Raw genomic sequence first — 17,960 nt, 5'->3', positions numbered from 1 at the left:
TATTACCTTCTAAAACATTTATTATAGTTTATACCATTAATTGAATGAAATTTGGGGCGGGGGGGGGGGGGGAGACAGACAATAAACAGGAAATAAAGCCTGAGTGCAGAGAAGTTTACTGTAGTGGTGCGTTTGATGAAAATGGACATACATCCCAGGGATGTGGCAGAGATGGAGGTGTTGTAAACCAACAGATCAAGGGGACTCGGACACCAGAATCCAACAAGCCAAATTAGTTTATTTTTACCTGTGCAGGGGCTGTCACCACTCCATGCAAGGAGGGAGAAGCAGCCCCGAACAAAGCCTTTGAGGTTTCTTTATACCCTGGGGGGCTGGCAGCTATGCAAGCAAGCAATCACAGAAGCAGAACTTTGTGGTTAGCTATTAGTTAAGTGAACAATGGAAAGGTGCACTAAGGGACAAGGGACTTTCCTGGAACAGGACCTCTCTATTCTTTTTTGAGAACAGGCCTCCTCGACTCCCTCCTCTGGGAACTTCCTCACACCGTCTGGACCTTTTACTAATGGTTAGAGCAAGACTGACTCCATTTTAGATCTACGGGAACCATCTTTAGTCTATCTACTTCAGAGGGGCGGCTACTGTACATTGCATTGTCAGGGAGGGGACATCTGAGCTGAGACTCAAATGTAAGGAGCCATGAGGAGTGGGGGGGTGAGGGTGAGAAGGAAGGGCACCCACCCTAGGCTGCAGGAGCTGCAAAGGCAAAGGCTCTGAGGTGGGAACCCACAATTTCATGGGCAGATGTTTGAGCTCACCCTGGGCTTCCAGAGCCTTCGGGGAACTACAGCCTCTTGTATTTGGTTGCTCTTTCTTGCAACCTTGGCCGCAGGCCTAGCCGTGGACCGACGAGGACTCCGGGCAGAGCCTGGAGGCTGTGGGTGGGTTTCAGGGCGGGCGGCAGAAGCAGAAATGGATAATTCCCAGAGGCAAAGATCGGCTGACCACAGGGGCTCGGTGAAGTGGCCAGGAAAGCTCCTCAGGGCCTCGCGGACTGTGTAGGAGCCCACCCTTGAGAGGCGCCCAGAGCGAGGCTGTGCCTGGCTTGGCTCTGGGGGAGAAGTGGGACGGGTGGGGAGGGGGTACCAGAGGGCAAAGGGAAGGGACTCTGAGTTCTCCTGGCGGTGGGCTGGGTTCGAGGCCAGCGAATAGCCTGAGGTGGGTCTCTGGGTTCGAGGTTGACCCGCACCGACCAGCTCTGTGGTTCAGGCAGGCCACTGACCTCTTGGGCCTCAGTTTCTCTCCCTTGTGGATCCAGAGGCGGCTTCGCGGATTCCGAGGCCTAGTGAGTACTGGGCGGGAAAGGGCGGGGGCGGTAACCCAAGCTCCTGGGCGGGGTCTCTGGGCTCCGGCGGCCACGTCGGCTGCCCTGGCTGCCCTGGCCGAGGCGCAGGGTCTACAACCGGGATAGCTGGGGCGCGGCCGCAGCCCACCCAGCGGGCTGCACTCCTGGGCTGCCATCGGCGGGAGGTGAGCGGGGCCGGGCGGGCTCCGGGGAAGGCGTGACCGCGGGGACGTGGCGGGAAGAGCCCGCCGCGGATGGGGAAACCCAGGCAGCAGCCCGCACCCTGGCTCTGCCGCGCGCGCCGGCGGGATCCTAGCTGAGGTGACCCCTGTTTCAGGCGACAGCCGGGTTGGGGCTCTCTGCTAGCCGCGCGGTCCTACGCCCCCAGCCCGCCTCTCTTCCAACAAAAGAATCCGGGAAGACGCGGTGCACGGGCGGGAGGGCCCGGCACGCCTACGGGGGAGGAGGCAGCGCCGGCCCCGCGCCGGAGTGGAGTGAGGCTGCTCGTCGGGCGGACGTCTGTGGTCGCCTCCCCTTCCCGGGCCACCCTCTGGTGTAAAGGACCCCAAAGTTTAAAGCTCAGCCTGCCCTTCAGTTGTGACACAAAACTGTGCCCTGTGGCAATGGAAAACGTTAACCTCTGACTGGTTGTTTTGATCGTTTCAATCTGTGTAGAGTATCGTATAGCTAAAAATCTACTATGATCGCTTAACCCGTGAAAGGACGTGCTTTGGCTAGGACTAATGCCTTCTGCTTCTGTGAACCCGCTTGCTTAAAAGATTGTTATCAGGACCCACGGGGGCTGCAGAAAAGAGGAAAACAGGAGACCCCAGAGGGGGCGGCGGGGAGGGAACCTGACTAACCCTCACCGAGAAGGCAGAGGCGGCGCTGCTGGAGGAGGACAGCGCAGGGGGAGCAGCGAGGGGCTCCCGAAAGGCGTTCCGTCCCCGCCGCGAGCCGGCGGTCCCCAGCATTCCGCTCTTCGTCTCCTCACCTGGGATTCGGAGGCGAAAGGAGGGCTACCCCTGGGCGCCGGGTCTGTTTCCGGTCCCACTGGCGGCCGACGTGCGGTCACAGAGCTTGCTCGGGTCTCCCGCGGCTCCGGGGGTGGAGGAGACACCTCTAGCCTTTCCGCCCCGCCTCCCTCTGCGCACCCCTGGCGGCTGGCTGGCTGGCGGCGCGCGACCGCGGAGCATAGAGCGCGAGCGGCTAGAGAGGCATAGAGCGCGGAGAGCGGACAACCATAGAGAGCGAGTCCGGACACAACCCGGATGGTTTGTCTCTCTTCTTATTAGGCCACTCACAATCCTTGGGCCCTGAGGCAGGACGGAATCGAAAGTCTTAGTATCATGATTTTGTATAGTTCTTCTTAGAGATTAGCAACTATTAGATCTCAATGCTTTGAAGAAAAAGTAGTAGATATTTATTGTTTACAGTTTGTGCAATGGCTAATTTGTTGCTTCTTAAAATGATGTGAACAAGAAACTAAGATATCTAAACTTTTCTACAATAAATAAGTTTTGACTGAAGGCCTGTGTGTACAGTACACAGGGTTTTGTACCTATGTTTATGGCCACTAGCTACGTTGCAACCTAGCCAGTAGTGAAAAATTTTCTAGAGAAAGCTGGGTGGGGGCCTGAGGGAGGGGGGAGGAGGGAAAGGATGTGCTCTGGAAAGAGTACCAACAGGTACTCCCCAGTACCAACAGGTGTATTTCTCAGAAAAACTAACCACCAAGTTCCGCTTCTATATTCCCGCTTGCTTACACAGCTGCCTGTTTCTAGGGTATAAAACCCTGAGTATATTTTACTCGGGGCCGCCTCTCCCTCTTTGCATGGATGGGTGACGCCCCCTGCGCGCAGGATATAATAAAATTTGGTAATTGGCTCCTGGTGTCCGAGTCCCCTTGATCCATTGGTTTACAACCGCTATATAACTCAAAAGCTCTCAATTTTGCGTCTGCTAATCTACAAAAGTAGACGTACATAATTTCTTAATCAATCAAGTACTTAGAAAAGTAATAAAATGCAGCAGCATGATTATCTTCTCCAACAAGAGGTCAGGTTTGCAAAAAAATACCAAATATTTTGATGAGTAAGACAGGATTCATGATACAGATGTATTTTTCATGTTCTTCTAATAAAATTTAAACTTTTTGGAATCCAAAAAAGGATTGCTATGAGAACAGGATGTGGTCCTTGGCTGGTCTCGGACCCTGCAGCTGTGGAAAGTGTGATGTAATGCTGTTCCAACTCTGATGCCTGAAGTCACGTAGATCTAACTTAGGATGGTATAAAACCTCCCTGATGTTATGGCTTAATACTGCTCTCTGTACCTGCCTCTCAGCAGTACAAGGGGGAGTCGCTGGCCAGCTAATACTCTCAATTTGGCTTAATTCGGTCTTCAGGTGGTCTTTTCTCACGTTCCAGACCATAACATTTGGAGGCCCCAGCGAGATGTGCCTGACACGGAGCGCCTGGTGACCACGAGTGTCAGGGAGAGCGTGTGGAGTGTAGCGCCTCGCCTAGGGGGGTGCCCCTGAGAGATGTTCCTCAGCCCCAGGCGACGGCTAGACAACGGGCCAGCCACTGACACCTTAAAAGCAACCAAATTCCCCTGGATGAGTCTTCTGGTTCTGCTAACCGGTGAGTTTCTGGTCTGTTTTTGTCTGTGGGCCCTCTTTTTACCCTTGGGAGGCTGGACGCAGCTAAACTCCCGGGGTCAGGTCCCTAGGGGTGAGACGTTTTCTGGTTTTCTAGCTTCCTTTCTTATTTATGAAGTGTTGTCTTGTCTGTGTTCTGTCTGAATTTTGCATGTTGTTTTGACCTGACTCTGAAGGGGTCCCCTGCGGCCAGTAGGGTTTAAGGAAGGAAGTGGAGAGCAAACCGGTATCAGGAGAAAAGCAATCAGAAATGGAAGCCTGATCAGGGCCACTCCCGCTGGCCCTGCTGTCAGATAAAGACCAGTGGAAGCTGGGCGAGGTGGCTCACACCTGTAATCCTAGCACTCTGGGAGGCCGAGGCAGGCTGATTACTCGAGGTCAGGAGTTCGAAACCAGCCTGGGCAAGAGCGAGATCCTGTCTCTACTATAAATAGAAAGAAATTAATTGGGCAACTAATATATATAGAAAAAATTAGCCGGGCATGGTGGTGCATGCCTGTAGTCCCAGCTCCTCGGGAGGCTGAGGCAGTAGGATTGCTTGAACCCAGGAGTTTGAGGTTGCTGTGAGCTAGGCTGACACAATGGCACTCACTTTGTAGCCTGGGCAACAAAGCGAGACTCTGTCTCAAAAAAAAAAAAAAAAAAAAAAATACCAATGGAGAATGGTCTCAAAGAAACCCACACCTGTGCCGACTCCTAGTGGACTGACTGACTGACTACCGACACTAATTGCCTTTTTGTCTTTTGTAATTGACCTCTGTCCTCAGTCCCGTGTGACCTGTCTCCCTGCCTTGGAAAACATTGCCGCTGATGTGAACTTCATTGTATATACTGTAGATTTTCCTTTTCAGGTTCCTCGGAATTCCAGTTTAGGTGATTTGCATGGGATTCCAGGAACAGTGCGTGGACACAGCCCGCAACTTGAGACATGACAGGACACCCACCCGGCCACATCCAGGACCTTCTCAGTGGGTCCCCAATATCTGCCCTAATGCTTGCTTTTCCTGTCAGTGCCATTTGTTATTAACCAACCAGTATTGAACTTATTTACTCTATATTCAACAACAACTTGGCGTGCGCCTCCAGGTCCAGTTTTAAGCTGTCAGTAATATTAGTCAGTTGTGTTTGTGTGCTCGTGTTCTCCTGACAACAACATGAGCCAGTCCATTTCTTGTGTTGCTTACTCCCCTATAGAATGCTTTTTAAGAAATTTCGAGGACTTTCAATGGAGGGCAAAGCCCTATAGGTTCACTGTTAATACCTTTGACTTACAGAAGTTTTGTGAACAGGAGTGGCCCACGTTTGGTGTAGGGTGGCTCCCGGAGGGTAACACCCAAATCACCCTCGCCAATCAAGTCCAGGCCATAGTTTTTGGAAACCCAGGGCACCCAGATCAGATCCCCTATATACAAATTTGGAATGACATTTTAATAGAAAAGCCCAAGTGATTACAGTCCTATAAGAAAATGGCTGGCAGGGCTGGTACATTTCTTGTATCCAAGCCGTTTTCTGGGGTCAAAGAGAAGCCAAAATCGGGTCCAGTTTTAACCGATTTAGCAGAGGATCTGCTTTTGACGGAACCACCCCTGTATGCCTCTGCTCACGAACCAGTATGCCCGGAACCGGATCCAGAGCCTATGAGCCCACCCCATACCCGAAGGGGCTCATGTTACCGGCCATCCATGGGCTCTTCATCTGAAGCTCCCATTCTTCCTCTAAGGCAGGTCCCCTCGCCACCAGGGCCTGATCGCCAGCCATTTATGGTTTATGTTCCCTTTTCAACTCGTGATCTGTATAATTGGAAATTCCAGAATCCGTCCTTTACTGAGAAACCACAGGGATTGATATCTCTCTTCGAGACTATTTTCTTCACTCATCAGCCCACTTGGAAGGATTGTCAGCTACTCCTCCAGACTCTCTTTACTTCTGAAGAGAGAGAGTGTATACAAAGAGAGGCTGTTAAGGCAATCTTGGCCCTGACGGGCAACCTACCACAGATCCAGGCCGCGTACAACATGTTTTCCCTTCCACGAGTCCAGACTGGCATCCCAAGGAAGAGCGAGGTCAGGAGGCTCTTGATCGGTATCGCCAGACTCTACTCGGGGGCATACGGGCTGTGGCTAAAAAGCCAACTAAACTATCTAAGGTAAGCGAAACAGTACAGGGACTTGATGGGTCCCCAGCAGTGTTTTTAGAACGCTTCTTTGAAGCTTATCGCCTGCATACCCCTATAGACCCAGAGGCACCAGAAAATAGACATGCCATTAATATTGCTTTTGCCACCCAGTCGGCCCCAGATATTAGGAGAAAATTGCAGAAGTTGGAAGGATTTGAGGGAAAGTTGCTGTCTGAACTGGTAGAAATTGCCCAGAAGATTTATAATAATAGGGATGATCCTGGAACTGTACAGTCTAAGAAAATGGCTAAGATCCTGGTATCTGCTATGGCGGGACAAGGGAAATATAAAGAAGGGACCATTCAGGGAACAAGAAAACAAGCCGAGGCAATAGGAAGGGAAGAGTTGACCTAGTTCCCGACCAGTGTGCTCACTGCAAAGAGCACAGCCATTGGAAAAACAAAACTTTAAATGTAGGGGGCAAACCTACAGAATTCCTGGTAGACACTGGAGCTACACATTCGGTCCTTCAGGGGGCCGAGGGACCCGTGTCTGAAAGAAAAACTTTAATTCAAGGAGCTACCGGAAAAACGAAGTCTTACCCCTGGACAAAGACTAGGATAACTGAGCTCAGGGCAGGTACCATTACTCACTCATTCCTGGTGATGCCCGAGTACCCGTATCCCCTCCTGGGAAGGAACCTGCTCCAAAAATTGCGGACAACTATATCCTTTCAGTGGGATACATCTGAACTTTCATTCAATCAAGGCCCATCTACCATTCTCCTTACATGTCCCCTGTCGGAGGAATATTTACTAATGGACAGGGCACCCTCACAACTGGTCTCAAGCCCGTATTTAAGGAATTCCAAAGCAAAATCCCCGGCGTATGGGCAGAGACTAATCCACCAGGACTGACTTCCCACCGACCTCCTATTGTTGTACAGTTAACAGTACAGCCACCCCCATCCGAGTTCGACAGTACCCTATCAGTTTAAAAGCAAAAAGGGGAATTGCTGTTCATATTAAAAGACTCTGGGAAGCGGATATTCTAGTTCCTTGCCAGTCAGCCTAGAATACTCCTCTGGTCCCCATCCAAAAACTGGGGACTGATGACTATTGACCGGTATAGGACCTCAGAGAAGTCAGTAAGAGGACTGAGACCATCCATCTGTGCCTAACCCATATACTCTCCTGAGTCAACTGCCTCCAAACCGTCAGATCTACACAGTATTGAACCTGAAGGACGCCTTCTTCTCGCTCCCCTTGTCTGAGGTAAGTCAACCCATCTTTGCTTTTGAATGGACTGACCTGGAGGGAGGGTATTCTGGACAGTTGACCTGGACAAGACTGCTGCAAGGTTTCAAGAACTCACCCACTCTGTTCAGTGAGGCCCTAAGCCAGGACTTGATTCAGTTTAGACAGGAGCATCCAGAAGTGATTCTCTTGCAGTATGCGGATGATCTACTCCTAGCCACAGAGGATCAAGCCACGTGCAAAAGAGCTACCGAGGACTTGCTAACAGAATTAGCTCAGTTGGGCTACTGTGTTTCAGCTAAAAAGGCTCAGCTTTGTACCCAGACAGCAACCTACCTGGGGTATGAACTGAAGGAAGGCAAACGAACCCTCTCCGCCAGTAGAATTGAAGCTATCCTAAAGATCCCACAGCCCCAGACTAAGAGACAGGTATGAGAGTTTTGGGGGGCAGTGGGGTACTGCAGACTCTGGATCCCCATGTTTGCTGAGATAGCAAAACCCCTATATGCTACCACAAGGGGAAAGAAGGACGCCCTGATCTGGACTGAAATTGAGGCGAAAGCCTTCGAGAACCTCAAACAGGCGCTTGTGAGTGCCCCCTGCACTGGCCTTGCTCGATTTGACCAGGCCTTTCCAGTTATATGTTACTGAAACCCGAGGGATAGCTAAAGGAGTCCTAACTCAAAAGCTAGGACCCTGCAACAGACCAGTTGCATACCTATCTAAGAGGCTGGACCCTGTAGCATCTGGCTGGCCAGACTGCTTGTGGGCCATTGCTGCGACAGCCATCCTGGCAAAGGAAGCCTCCAAGCTCATTTTGGGGCAGGACTTGTGTATAATTTCCCCCCACTCGGTAGAGGCTCTACTAAAAAGCCCGCCTGAAAGATGGCTTTCCAACTCGCAAATAACCCAGTACCAAGTGCTATTGCTAGATCCCCCCAGGATTCGCTTCTTAAAGACAGCCTCCCTCAAACCTGCCACCCTGCTTCCAGATGATGAGTCGTCAGAGCCACTGCATAACTGCCATGAGATACTGGAGTCCCTTACTAACCTAAGGATAGATCTCACTGATCATCCGCGGTCAGACCCTGACGAGGAACTGTACACGGACGGAAGCAGCTACTTGTCTGAAGGAGTCAGGTATGCAGGGGCGGCTGTGGTGACTGCAGACCGTGTTATTTGGGCACAAGGCTTGGGGCACGGGACCTCAGCCCAGAAGGCGGAACTCATAGCCCTAACCCAAGCCCTGAGGTGGGGAAAAAATAAGACTGTCAACATCTACACGGGCAGTAGATATGCGTTTGCAATGGCACATGTACGTGGGGCGCTCTACCAAGAGCGGGGCTTCTTAACCTCAGGGGGCAAGGAGATAAAAAATAAACCTGAAATACTGGCTCTATTAGAAGCCATCTGGTTACCAAAGAAGGTGGCCATCATCCACTGCAAGGGACACCAAACTGCTGACTCCCTGGTGGCGAGAGGAAATGCTTTTGCCGACCTGACAGCTAAGGAAGCCGCACAAAAACCAGTGGGGCCTCTCCAGATTCTCCCTGTTCTGCCAGAACGGCTCCTGCCGAATTCTCTAAACTACACTGAAGAGCAAGTTAAAATAGGAGATTACGGGGACAAGCCCCGGGAGAAGAGTGGGAAGTGGATTTTACAGAAGTAAAACCAGCTTCGTTCCAGGTGCAGCCTGAAGACTTTGGGTAAAGAAACTCCATCCAGCTACCTTAGAGGCCAGGTGGACTGGACCCCTGCCAGTGATCCTCACCACGCCAACGGCCGTAAAGGTTGCCGGAAAGCGTCCCTGGATCCACCACTTGCAGATCAAGACAGCGCCCCCGATCAACTTCCCAAGAAATGGGTCGCCCGGCCCACCGAGGACCCACTAAAGATAAGACTTTTCTGACACTCCTCTGGTTTGTCCTAGTTGTCTCAGCCGTTGGGACTCCCCATTAACCCACAAATTACACGTGGGTGCTTACGCAGTCAATTGATGGTACCATGGTCACTCAACATTCCTCTCTGTTGCAGCCTGTCCTTCATTTTGATCTCTGTCGGCTCTTTGGCGAAAATTATAAAAACGCAGGAGTCAGGGAACTGGCTGAGGAAGATGAAATAGGTCCAGAATCTCCATATGGGTGCCGCACGCTAAGCACGGAATGGGCATTACAGACTTATCAATACTATGCTTGCCCAGCCACCGGGACCCGCACTGTCAGGCAGAAGGTCATTATCCTTGTGCCAAGTGGGGCTGTGAAACTATTGCATCCTGGGTAAAGAAAGACTCCCATATCTCATTAACTTGAGGTAAGCATAGCTGCACCGCACTCGGGTCATATAATCCTGTAACTATTAGAATTTACCAATGGCATGCCCAAACTTGGGCTTCCAGAAAAACCTGGGGCTTTAGACTGTATGCCTCTATAGGCGGATGTTATGACCCAGGAATTCATTTTACCATCCAGAGGTTTACCCCTGCCCGGCAATCTAACCCCACAGGACCTAACTGTAAGTCATACCTTGGGCCTAAGCTCACAAGCTTACCATGGCCCGTCAGCACACTAGTTACACCGCCTGCCTCAACCCTTCCCATTCATGACCTTGCACCTGTTCTCCATAGACAATCTTTACTCAACTTGTTAAGTTCTGTTTATAACTTTATAAATCAGACTAGTCCTAACATAACCAAGGATTGCTGGCTTTGCCTAAATCCGGAGCCCACTTATTAGGTAGGAATTGGAACCAACCATTCTGTTCGCCTCAAAGAAACCGATATCAAAAATTCAACCTCGGCTCACTCCTGTAATCCTAGCACTCTGGGAGGCTGAGGTGGGCAGATTGCTCAAGATCAGGAGTTCGAGACCAGCCTGAGCAAGAGGGAGACCCCTCCCCCCCCTACTAAAAATAGAAATTAATTGGTCAACTAAAAATATATAGAAAAAATTAGCCGGGCATGGTGGTGCATGCCTGTAGTCCCAGCTACTCGGGAGGCTGAGGCAGATGGATTGCTTGAGCCCAGGAGTTTGAGGTTATTGTGAGCTAGGCTGACACCACAGCACTCTAACCTGGGCAACAGAGTGAGACTCTGTGTCAAAAAAAAAAAAAAAATTCAACCTCTGAGGAAGCCCAGAGGCAACATTTATGCAGATGGAGCCAAAAGCCCAAATTAACCCTAGAGTATCTACAAGAGCGGGGGAACTTGCATTTGTCCCCCAGATTTTGTTCTAGCCCGCTCTCCCAACAGGGACTCCTGTAGCTCAGTCATAAAGGTAGATAATTCCACAGACCCTGAACTTAGATCACTCCTTGTTGCCCCTGAAGGTACCTGGCTTGCCTGCACAGCTGGCATTACCCCGTGGGTGAGACCTTCTATAGTCTTTCAGGAAAAGGATCTCTGTATTCTTGTGCATAAATGTTCCCCAGGCATACTTTCATTCTGATAGTGGGAGAGAACATTTGCAAGTTTCAGCCCCTTTCGTGTTAAAAGGGCTGTACCTGTATTAGTGCCTCTACTTGTAGGATTGGGAATCTCAGGATCAGCGGCAATAGGCACTTCTGCACTCATAACAAGCAATCAGAATTTTAAAGTTCTAAGCCAAAAAATTGATCTTGATCTCAGAGAATTAGAAAAATCTGTCAGTCACTTACAGCACTCAGTTGATTCCCTTGCAGAACCGCATGGGCCTAGACCTCCTTTTCCTTAAGCAGAGAGACCTGTGTGTAGCTCTGAGAGAAACATGCTGTTTCTGTGCTAATCATTCAGGGGTAATCAAGAACAGTCTCTCCCAGATACGTAACAGGTAACGAGAAAGAGAAGAAAATTACACAGCAAACAATAATTGGTATGAAAATCTCTTTTCTTGGTCCCCTTGGCTGACAGTTCTTTTGTCGGCTATAGCAGGGCCACTAATTCTTCTACTACTAGCTCTATTAATTGGCCCATGTATAATTAATTGCCTTCTGTCCTATGTGAAACAATGAATCCACAGTGTGAAGTTGATGGTTCTCTGCACTCACTATCATCACATCTGTGATGAGGAATCAAGGATTTGATTCTCACAGAAAAACCAGTGGGAATATAAAGGACCTCAAAGTTTAAAACTCAGCCTGCCCTTCAGTTGTGACAGTGAAATTATTCCCTGTGACAACAGAAAATCATTAACTTTTGACTGATTGTTTTAATTGTTTCAATCTGTGTAGAGTATCGTGTAGTTAAAAATTTACTATGATTGCTTAACCCGTGAAAGAATGTACTTTGGCTAGGACTAATGCCTTCTGCTTCTGTGAACCCACTTGCTTAAAAGATTATTATGAGAGGGCTGGGCGCGGTGGCTCACGCCTGTAATCCTAGCACTCTGGGAGGCCGAGGCGGGCGGATTGCTCGAGGTCAGGAGTTCGAAACCAGCCTGAGCAAGAGCGAGACCCCGTCTCTACTATAAATAGAAAGAAATTAATTGGCCAACTAATATATATAGAAAAAACTAGCAGGGCATGGTGGCGCATGCCTGTAGTCCCAGCTACTTGGGAGGCTGAGGCAGGAGGATCGCTTGAGCCCAGGAGTTTGAGGTTGCTGTGAGCTAGGCTGATGCTACGGCACTCACTCTAGCCTGGGCAACAAAGCGAGACTCTGTCTCAAAACAAAAAAAAAGATTGTTATGAGAACAGGATGTGGTCCTTGGCTGGTCTCGGACCCTGCAGCTGTGGAAAATGTGGTATAACGCTGTTCCAACTCTCATGCCTGAAGTCACGTAGCTCTAACTTAGGATTGTATAAAACCTCCCTGCTTTTATGGCTTAGTACTGCTCTCTGTACCTGCCTCTCAGCAGTACAGGGGTAGTCGCTGGCCAGCTAATAAAGACTCACAATTTGGCTTAATTCAGTCTTCAGGTGGTCTTTTCTTGCGTTCCGGACCATAACACTGAGACGGCCTCTCCTCCCATCCCCTGGTTTGGGCTGCTTCTCTCCATAGCCCTAATCATGACCGCCTTTACGTTGTCTGTCATTTCATTGATTTATTATTTATTTATTTTGTTTGCCTACAGTGTCTGCCCCACCCCACCCCACCCCAGTAGGCTCCAGGAGGGCAGGTGACACAACTACTTCCTGAGGGCCTCTCTGAGCCCTGCACAGCGCTGGGATATAGGGGGTTACCCTGGGGGCCAAGTCTCACCCTAGACATTCTGGGGCTAGAAACAGTGCCGTAAACACAAACAACATCATCCTGGCATGAAGGAAACAAAACCAGAAGAGAGAGGACTGACTGCTGAGCAGGTGACCTTAGGTCAGGCCACCTTGGTGGGCAGAGCTGCTTTAGAATTGGTGATCAGGGAAGGCCTCTTGGATTAGGTCACTTCAATTAAAGCCCACAAAGAAACTGTGACAAGTGCTAGAAGGGAAACGCTTGAAGCTGTGAGGGCACCTATCTCTGACCTAGCCTCAGCGACAGGGATCTGAGGTCTGGAGTGTAATGGCCAAGACAAGGACACCCCACCCCTTAAGATGCTTATAGGTGCCTGGCCTGGGTAGATGGGTGGGGAGATTATCAGGAATCAAAGAAGGCTTCCTGTGGAGGTGGTTTCACTGGACCCCAGAGGAGGAGGAGGAGTTCTCATTCTTTAGGATGGGTTGACTGGGTTTGAGAATTGTTTTTGCAGGCTCCCTGGAACCACGTCGTCTAAGGGCTAAGCTGTGTGGCCAAAGAGAAGTTCCCTGCCTTCCCCCATAAGCCCTGATGGTAAGTGGGTCACAACCAAGACTTCTCCCAGAAGGTGTGAGGGAATTGGGAGAACAAGCTCTGCTTCTCACTGGCCAGTGTGACCTTAGGCAGTTCCCCTTCACTGCTCTGGGCCTTAGTTTTCTATGAGTTAGTAGGACAGTTGCATCAGGTGCCATTTATGATCCCTGGGGCATCTACATTCAGTGATTGTGGTTGGTTCTTCTCAGCCATACCCTGTGTGTGTGCCACACTCTTGTTTGCAGAGCAGGTGCTCATCTGAGCCCTCATACGGCAGGCCCCGAAGACTGCAGATTGCGAAAGAAGAGAAAAACTTTTTGTCTGAGGAATTTGAGCCCCTTTGAATTATTAGGCCCAGAGAGGCTCTGAAATATGACAGCAGTCAAGTCTCACTCTCCTCTTGAGCTAAATAATTAACTTTTGAATCCATCTGCTAGGTGGGCTTTAAGCTAACTGATGGCAAGTAGCCATAAAGTGCCATGGACTGGACAGCCTATAGTTTATATCCCAAGTTCAACAATGTATAGCCAATAATTAATCAGTCTTATCTCTGCAAACCAGTGAGAACCCTGTCAAATAGCCCATTCCTTGTCCTTTTTTGCCCTTTTTTTTTTTTTTTGAAACAGAGTCTCACTCTGTTGCCTGGACTAGAGTGCCGTGGCGTCAGCCTAGCTCACAGCAACCTCAAACTCCTGGGCTCAAGCGATCCTACTGCCTCAGCCTCCTGAGTAGCTGGGACTACAGGCATGGGCCACCATGCCTGGCTAATTTTTTCTGTATATATTTTTAGTTGTCCCGCTAATTTCTTTCTATTTTTAGTAGAGACTTGCTAGTAGAGACAGTTCTTGCTCAGGCTGGCCTTTTTGCCTTTAAAAACCTGCTTGTAGGATGTGGTGGCTTACGCCTGTAGTCCTAGCACTTTGGGAGGCTGAGGCGGGAGGACTGCTTGAGGCCAGGAGTTTAAGACCAGCCTAAGCAAGAGTGAAACCTCATTTCTACAAAAAATAGAAAAATCGGCCAAGTGTGGTGGCATGCACCTGTAGTCCCAGCTACTTAGGAGGCTGAGGCCGTTGGATCCTTGGATCCCAGGAGTTGGAGATTGCTGTGAGCTATGATGATGCCATGGCACTCTAGCTCAGGTAACAGAGCAAGACTCTTTGTCTAATAAAACAAAACAGAGAAGCTGCTTGTAACAAAGGCCAAACGAAGCCTTCCCCAAGGCAGCTTGGAAGTGTGTCCTGGGCAGCTGTCCTCATTTTGACTCAAGTAAACTCTTGAAAGCTATATTTTGTGCCTGAGCTTCTGCCTTTAGGTTGACAAGATTCAACTGTGCTGTACACAAGTGAGAGGCCAGTTGAGGCCCAGGTGGGTCATGGAAACCCTGGAGATTTGGCCTCAGAATTGGAGCTGAGAAGCCCCCAAGTTAGGGGATAATTTAAGCACAGTGTTTTTTATGGGTTTGGGGTCCATTTCAGCCCAGCTGGGGCCTGTTTCTTTGAATTGTAGAAAGCTCTGTTAAGACCCTGCCATACCTCCTGGTACAATCACATTATCCTCTTCTCTGTGTCCTCTGATGCCCAGTTTTTTGCGTGATCCTCACAACGTCCCTTTGAGAGAAAAGGAAGGAACAACCAGCCCTTTTCACAGATGAAGACACTAAGAGCCTCAGGGACACAGCAAGTGAGTAGGGGCCACAGGGCTGGGGCCAGGTGTCCTCCAAAGCCAATGTTCTTTCCCACAGGGGCCACCTCCCTCTCTAATCCCATGTCACCTCTCTCACCCCACAGTTCTTGTGGGAGCCATGAAGTTGAACGAGAGGAGTGTAACCCACTATGCGCTGAGCGACTCCCCAGCGGACCACACAGGCTACCTGCGTACTTGGGGGGGCCCAGGGACCCCACCTACCCCCAGTGGCACTGGCCGAAGATGCTGGTTTGTTCTCAAGGGCAACCTGCTGTTCTCCTTCGAGAGTCGCGAGGGCCGGGCCCCGCTGAGCCTGGTGGTGCTGGAGGGCTGCACAGTGGAGCTGGCTGAAGCTCCAGCTCCTGAAGAGTTTGCCTTCGCCATCTGCTTTGATGCCCCTGGAGTGCGCCCACACCTGCTGGCGGCAGATGGACCGGCGGCCCAGGAGGCCTGGGTAAAGGCGCTGTCCCGGGCAAGCTTTGGCTACATGCGCCTGGTGGTACGAGAGCTGGAGAGCCAATTGCAGGACGCCCGCCAGAGCCTAGCTTTGCATCGCCACTCATCCTGGAAGGCCATTTCCAGCCGCTGTAAGCCCCAGGCTCCTGACTGTTGGTCTCTGGGCCTGGAGAATGGCCACTCCCTCCCCAGAGACTGCAGCCCCATGGGCTTAGTTGAAGAAGGCAGCAGCAGGTCAGCAGGGCGAGGGTTGGCTGAGTGGGAGTTGCAGGGCCCTGCCAGCCTCCTCCTAGGCAGGAAGCAGAGCCCTGTATCCCCTGAGACCTCCTGCTTCTCCACCCTCCACAACTGGTATGGCCAGGAGATTGTGGAGTTGCGGCGGGGGTGGCAGCAGAGGGCCCGGGGGAGCAAGGCAGGATGTGAGGAACAGGTTAGGCTCTGATGCTGGGCCCTTTGAGTTTTGCCCCTGTCCTGCTGGTCAGGACACCAGGGCCAGTGTTTTTTCAGCCCAGTCTGAAAAAGTTAAATGTTAACTCATTTTGAATTGTAGAAAGCTCTGTTAAGACCCTGCCATACCTCCTGGTACAATCACATTATCCTCTTCTCTGTGTCCTCTGATGCCCAGTTTTTTGCGTGATCCTCACAACGTCCCTTTGAGAGAAAAGGAAGGAACTACAGGCATGCCCCACCATGCCAGGCTAATTTTTTCTATATATATTTAGTTGGCCAATTAATTTTTCTTTTTATAGTAGAGACAGGTTCTCACTCTTGCTCAGACTGGTTTTGAACTCCGGACCTTGAACGATCCACCAAGTTTGCTTTTGGGGGTTGTTTCTCTCCTTGCTTTATAGGTATTCTCCAAGTTCCACATCCAAACTTGTACCTGGAGGGGACTGAGGAATCATTAAGACCATCCTTTTTATTTCTTGAGACACAGAGAGGAAAGGTGGTTTACTCAGAGCCACAGAGCAAGACGCTGGTCTCCTGACTGTGCTGGACTGCCCTTCTCTTGGGGGATGTTAATGAAGCAGAAGTGGGAATTGTTACATGCCCACAGGTCTCGCTACCTTTGACCCACACACCAGATTCTATAGCACCATTTCCAATGTGGGGAGTCTTGTGTCATTTGAATACCGGAAGTTAGCTGTAGTATTGACTTGAGGGGCTGACATTGTCAGAGAAAGTGGATTTATTGTTTCATGGGGGTTTCTGGGACCCAGCTCTTCCTGAGAGGGGTGAGAAGATTGGTCATGGGATTCCCACCCAGCAGTTTAGGTAGGATCCTTTGGAGGGAGAGGGCCTGCAGCCAATAAAGGGATTTATTCTGCTCAGAAGGTGTTGGGGCGCCCCCATCCTGTCTCGATGGCTGCCCTGTCAACAGATAGTGCTGGGCATAGCCCCAGGAGGGGCTGGTGGCTTTTATATGTCAGCAGAAACCCCTGCTGTACTCTGTCCTCAACAGCCAGCTCCTAGAGCTGCCAAGTGAGAAGTTAAAGAAGAGGTGGGAAGGCAGTGTGGCTTCCTGGGGAAAGCCAGTTTGTTACTTTAGTTCTCAGTCCTGGGCATTCTAGGAGCTTGGACACAGGATTCGCAGAACGTTGTGATAAACTCTTTTCTCCTGACTGGGCTCCCATAAGTGTTCCTGCTCCTGAAACTGCTAGTGAGACCAGCTAGGAACTCTTTTCACAGTCCTGCTTGTCATCCAGGGTGTACTTAAGAAAATCCCTGCCAAGTGTTTTGTTTTTCTTTCTTTCTCTCTCTCTTTTCTTTTTTCTTTCTTTTTTTTTTTTTTTTGAGATAGCACTTACCACCATGGCTGGCTTGTTTTTTTCTTTTTTATAGAGACAGGGTTTCACTATGTTGCCTAGCTGGTCTTGAACTCCTGGGCTCAAGTGATCCTGCCATCATGGCCTCCCAGAGCACTGGGATTACGGTCAACTGCCACATCTTTTTCTTTCTTCTTCTTCTTCTTCTTTTTTTTTTTTTTTTTTTTTTGAGACAGAGTCTCACTCTGTTGCCCGGGCTAGAGTGCTGTGGCATCAGCCTAGCTCACAGCAACCTCAAACTCCTGGGCTCAAGCAATCCTACTGCCTCAGCCTCCCGAGTAGCTGGGACTACAGGCATGCCCCACCATGCCAGGCTAATTTTTTCTATATATATTTAGTTGGCCAATTAATTTTTCTTTTTATAGTAGAGACAGGTTCTCACTCTTGCTCAGACTGGTTTTGAACTCCGGACCTTGAACGATCCACCCGCCTCGGCCTCCCAGAGTGCTAGGATTACAGGCGTGAGCCACCGCGCCCTGCCTGCCACATCTTTTTCTATTGTTCAGGGTCGGTAGGGCAAGAGGCCAGACTAGCCTGATGCCTTAGGGATGTGGTGGCAGTGGCTGGTGGGAAGTTGCAGAGCCTCGTTGCTTCCCAAACACATACAAGCTGCCCCTTCCAAGCCTCTCTTCCCCTTAGTAGGGCCTTGGGCACACCGACCAAGACCCAGCTAGGCCTCAGGCATGCTGCCCAGGGCCTGTTCCCGCCGTCTTTTTTCCCAGTCTGGTAGCCACTGCACTTTATTTTATACACAGATACTACGGCTTTTATCTTTTTATTGTTAGTGTTTTGTATACGATTGTAACACTGAGTAAAGGGGTTTTTTTATTACTCATAACGGTTCCTTAAGTTTATTGCAAGAGTCCCCTAAGCCTGCTCCCCCAGGCGCGGCCGCCGTGGGTGCGCGAACAATGACAGAGG

At 50.3% G+C, this 17,960-nt stretch overlaps 1 protein-coding gene across 4 annotated transcripts; it reads left to right on the top strand.

The window, feature by feature from the left end:
- The first annotated feature begins 1,286 nt into the window (after positions 1 to 1,286).
- Positions 1,287 to 17,877, top strand: PHETA2 (PH domain containing endocytic trafficking adaptor 2). 4 transcript variants are annotated; one of them, XM_076006954.1, is made up of 6 exons: positions 3,473 to 3,948; positions 4,817 to 4,933; positions 5,777 to 6,111; positions 12,995 to 13,074; positions 14,656 to 14,754; positions 14,862 to 17,877. In XM_076006954.1, exon 6 carries the CDS (start codon positions 14,876 to 14,878, stop codon positions 15,653 to 15,655), a length of 780 nt encoding a protein of 259 aa, XP_075863069.1. In that variant the 5' UTR covers positions 3,473 to 3,948; positions 4,817 to 4,933; positions 5,777 to 6,111; positions 12,995 to 13,074; positions 14,656 to 14,754; positions 14,862 to 14,875; the 3' UTR covers positions 15,656 to 17,877. The 4 variants fall into 4 exon arrangements, with proteins under 4 accessions (XP_012597292.1, XP_012597294.1, XP_075863069.1 ...); XM_012741838.3 differs by lacking the exons at positions 4,817 to 4,933; positions 5,777 to 6,111 and adding an exon at positions 1,287 to 1,488 and having other exon boundaries at positions 3,733 to 3,948; XM_012741840.3 differs by lacking the exons at positions 4,817 to 4,933; positions 5,777 to 6,111 and adding an exon at positions 2,525 to 2,577 and having other exon boundaries at positions 3,733 to 3,948.
- The last annotated feature ends 83 nt before the right edge of the window (positions 17,878 to 17,960 follow it).

This window comes from Microcebus murinus, chromosome 10 (genome assembly GCF_040939455.1).
Source record: "Microcebus murinus isolate Inina chromosome 10, M.murinus_Inina_mat1.0, whole genome shotgun sequence".
Taxonomy (NCBI): domain Eukaryota; kingdom Metazoa; phylum Chordata; class Mammalia; order Primates; family Cheirogaleidae; genus Microcebus; species Microcebus murinus.
This window is presented reverse-complemented; position numbering and strand designations above follow the sequence as displayed.

What these genes read in the sequence shown, in the direction of transcription:
- PHETA2 (XM_012741838.3), top strand. Translation starts at nt 14,876, where the DNA reads ATGAAGTTGAACGAGAGGAGTGTAACCCACTATGCGCTGAGCGACTCC.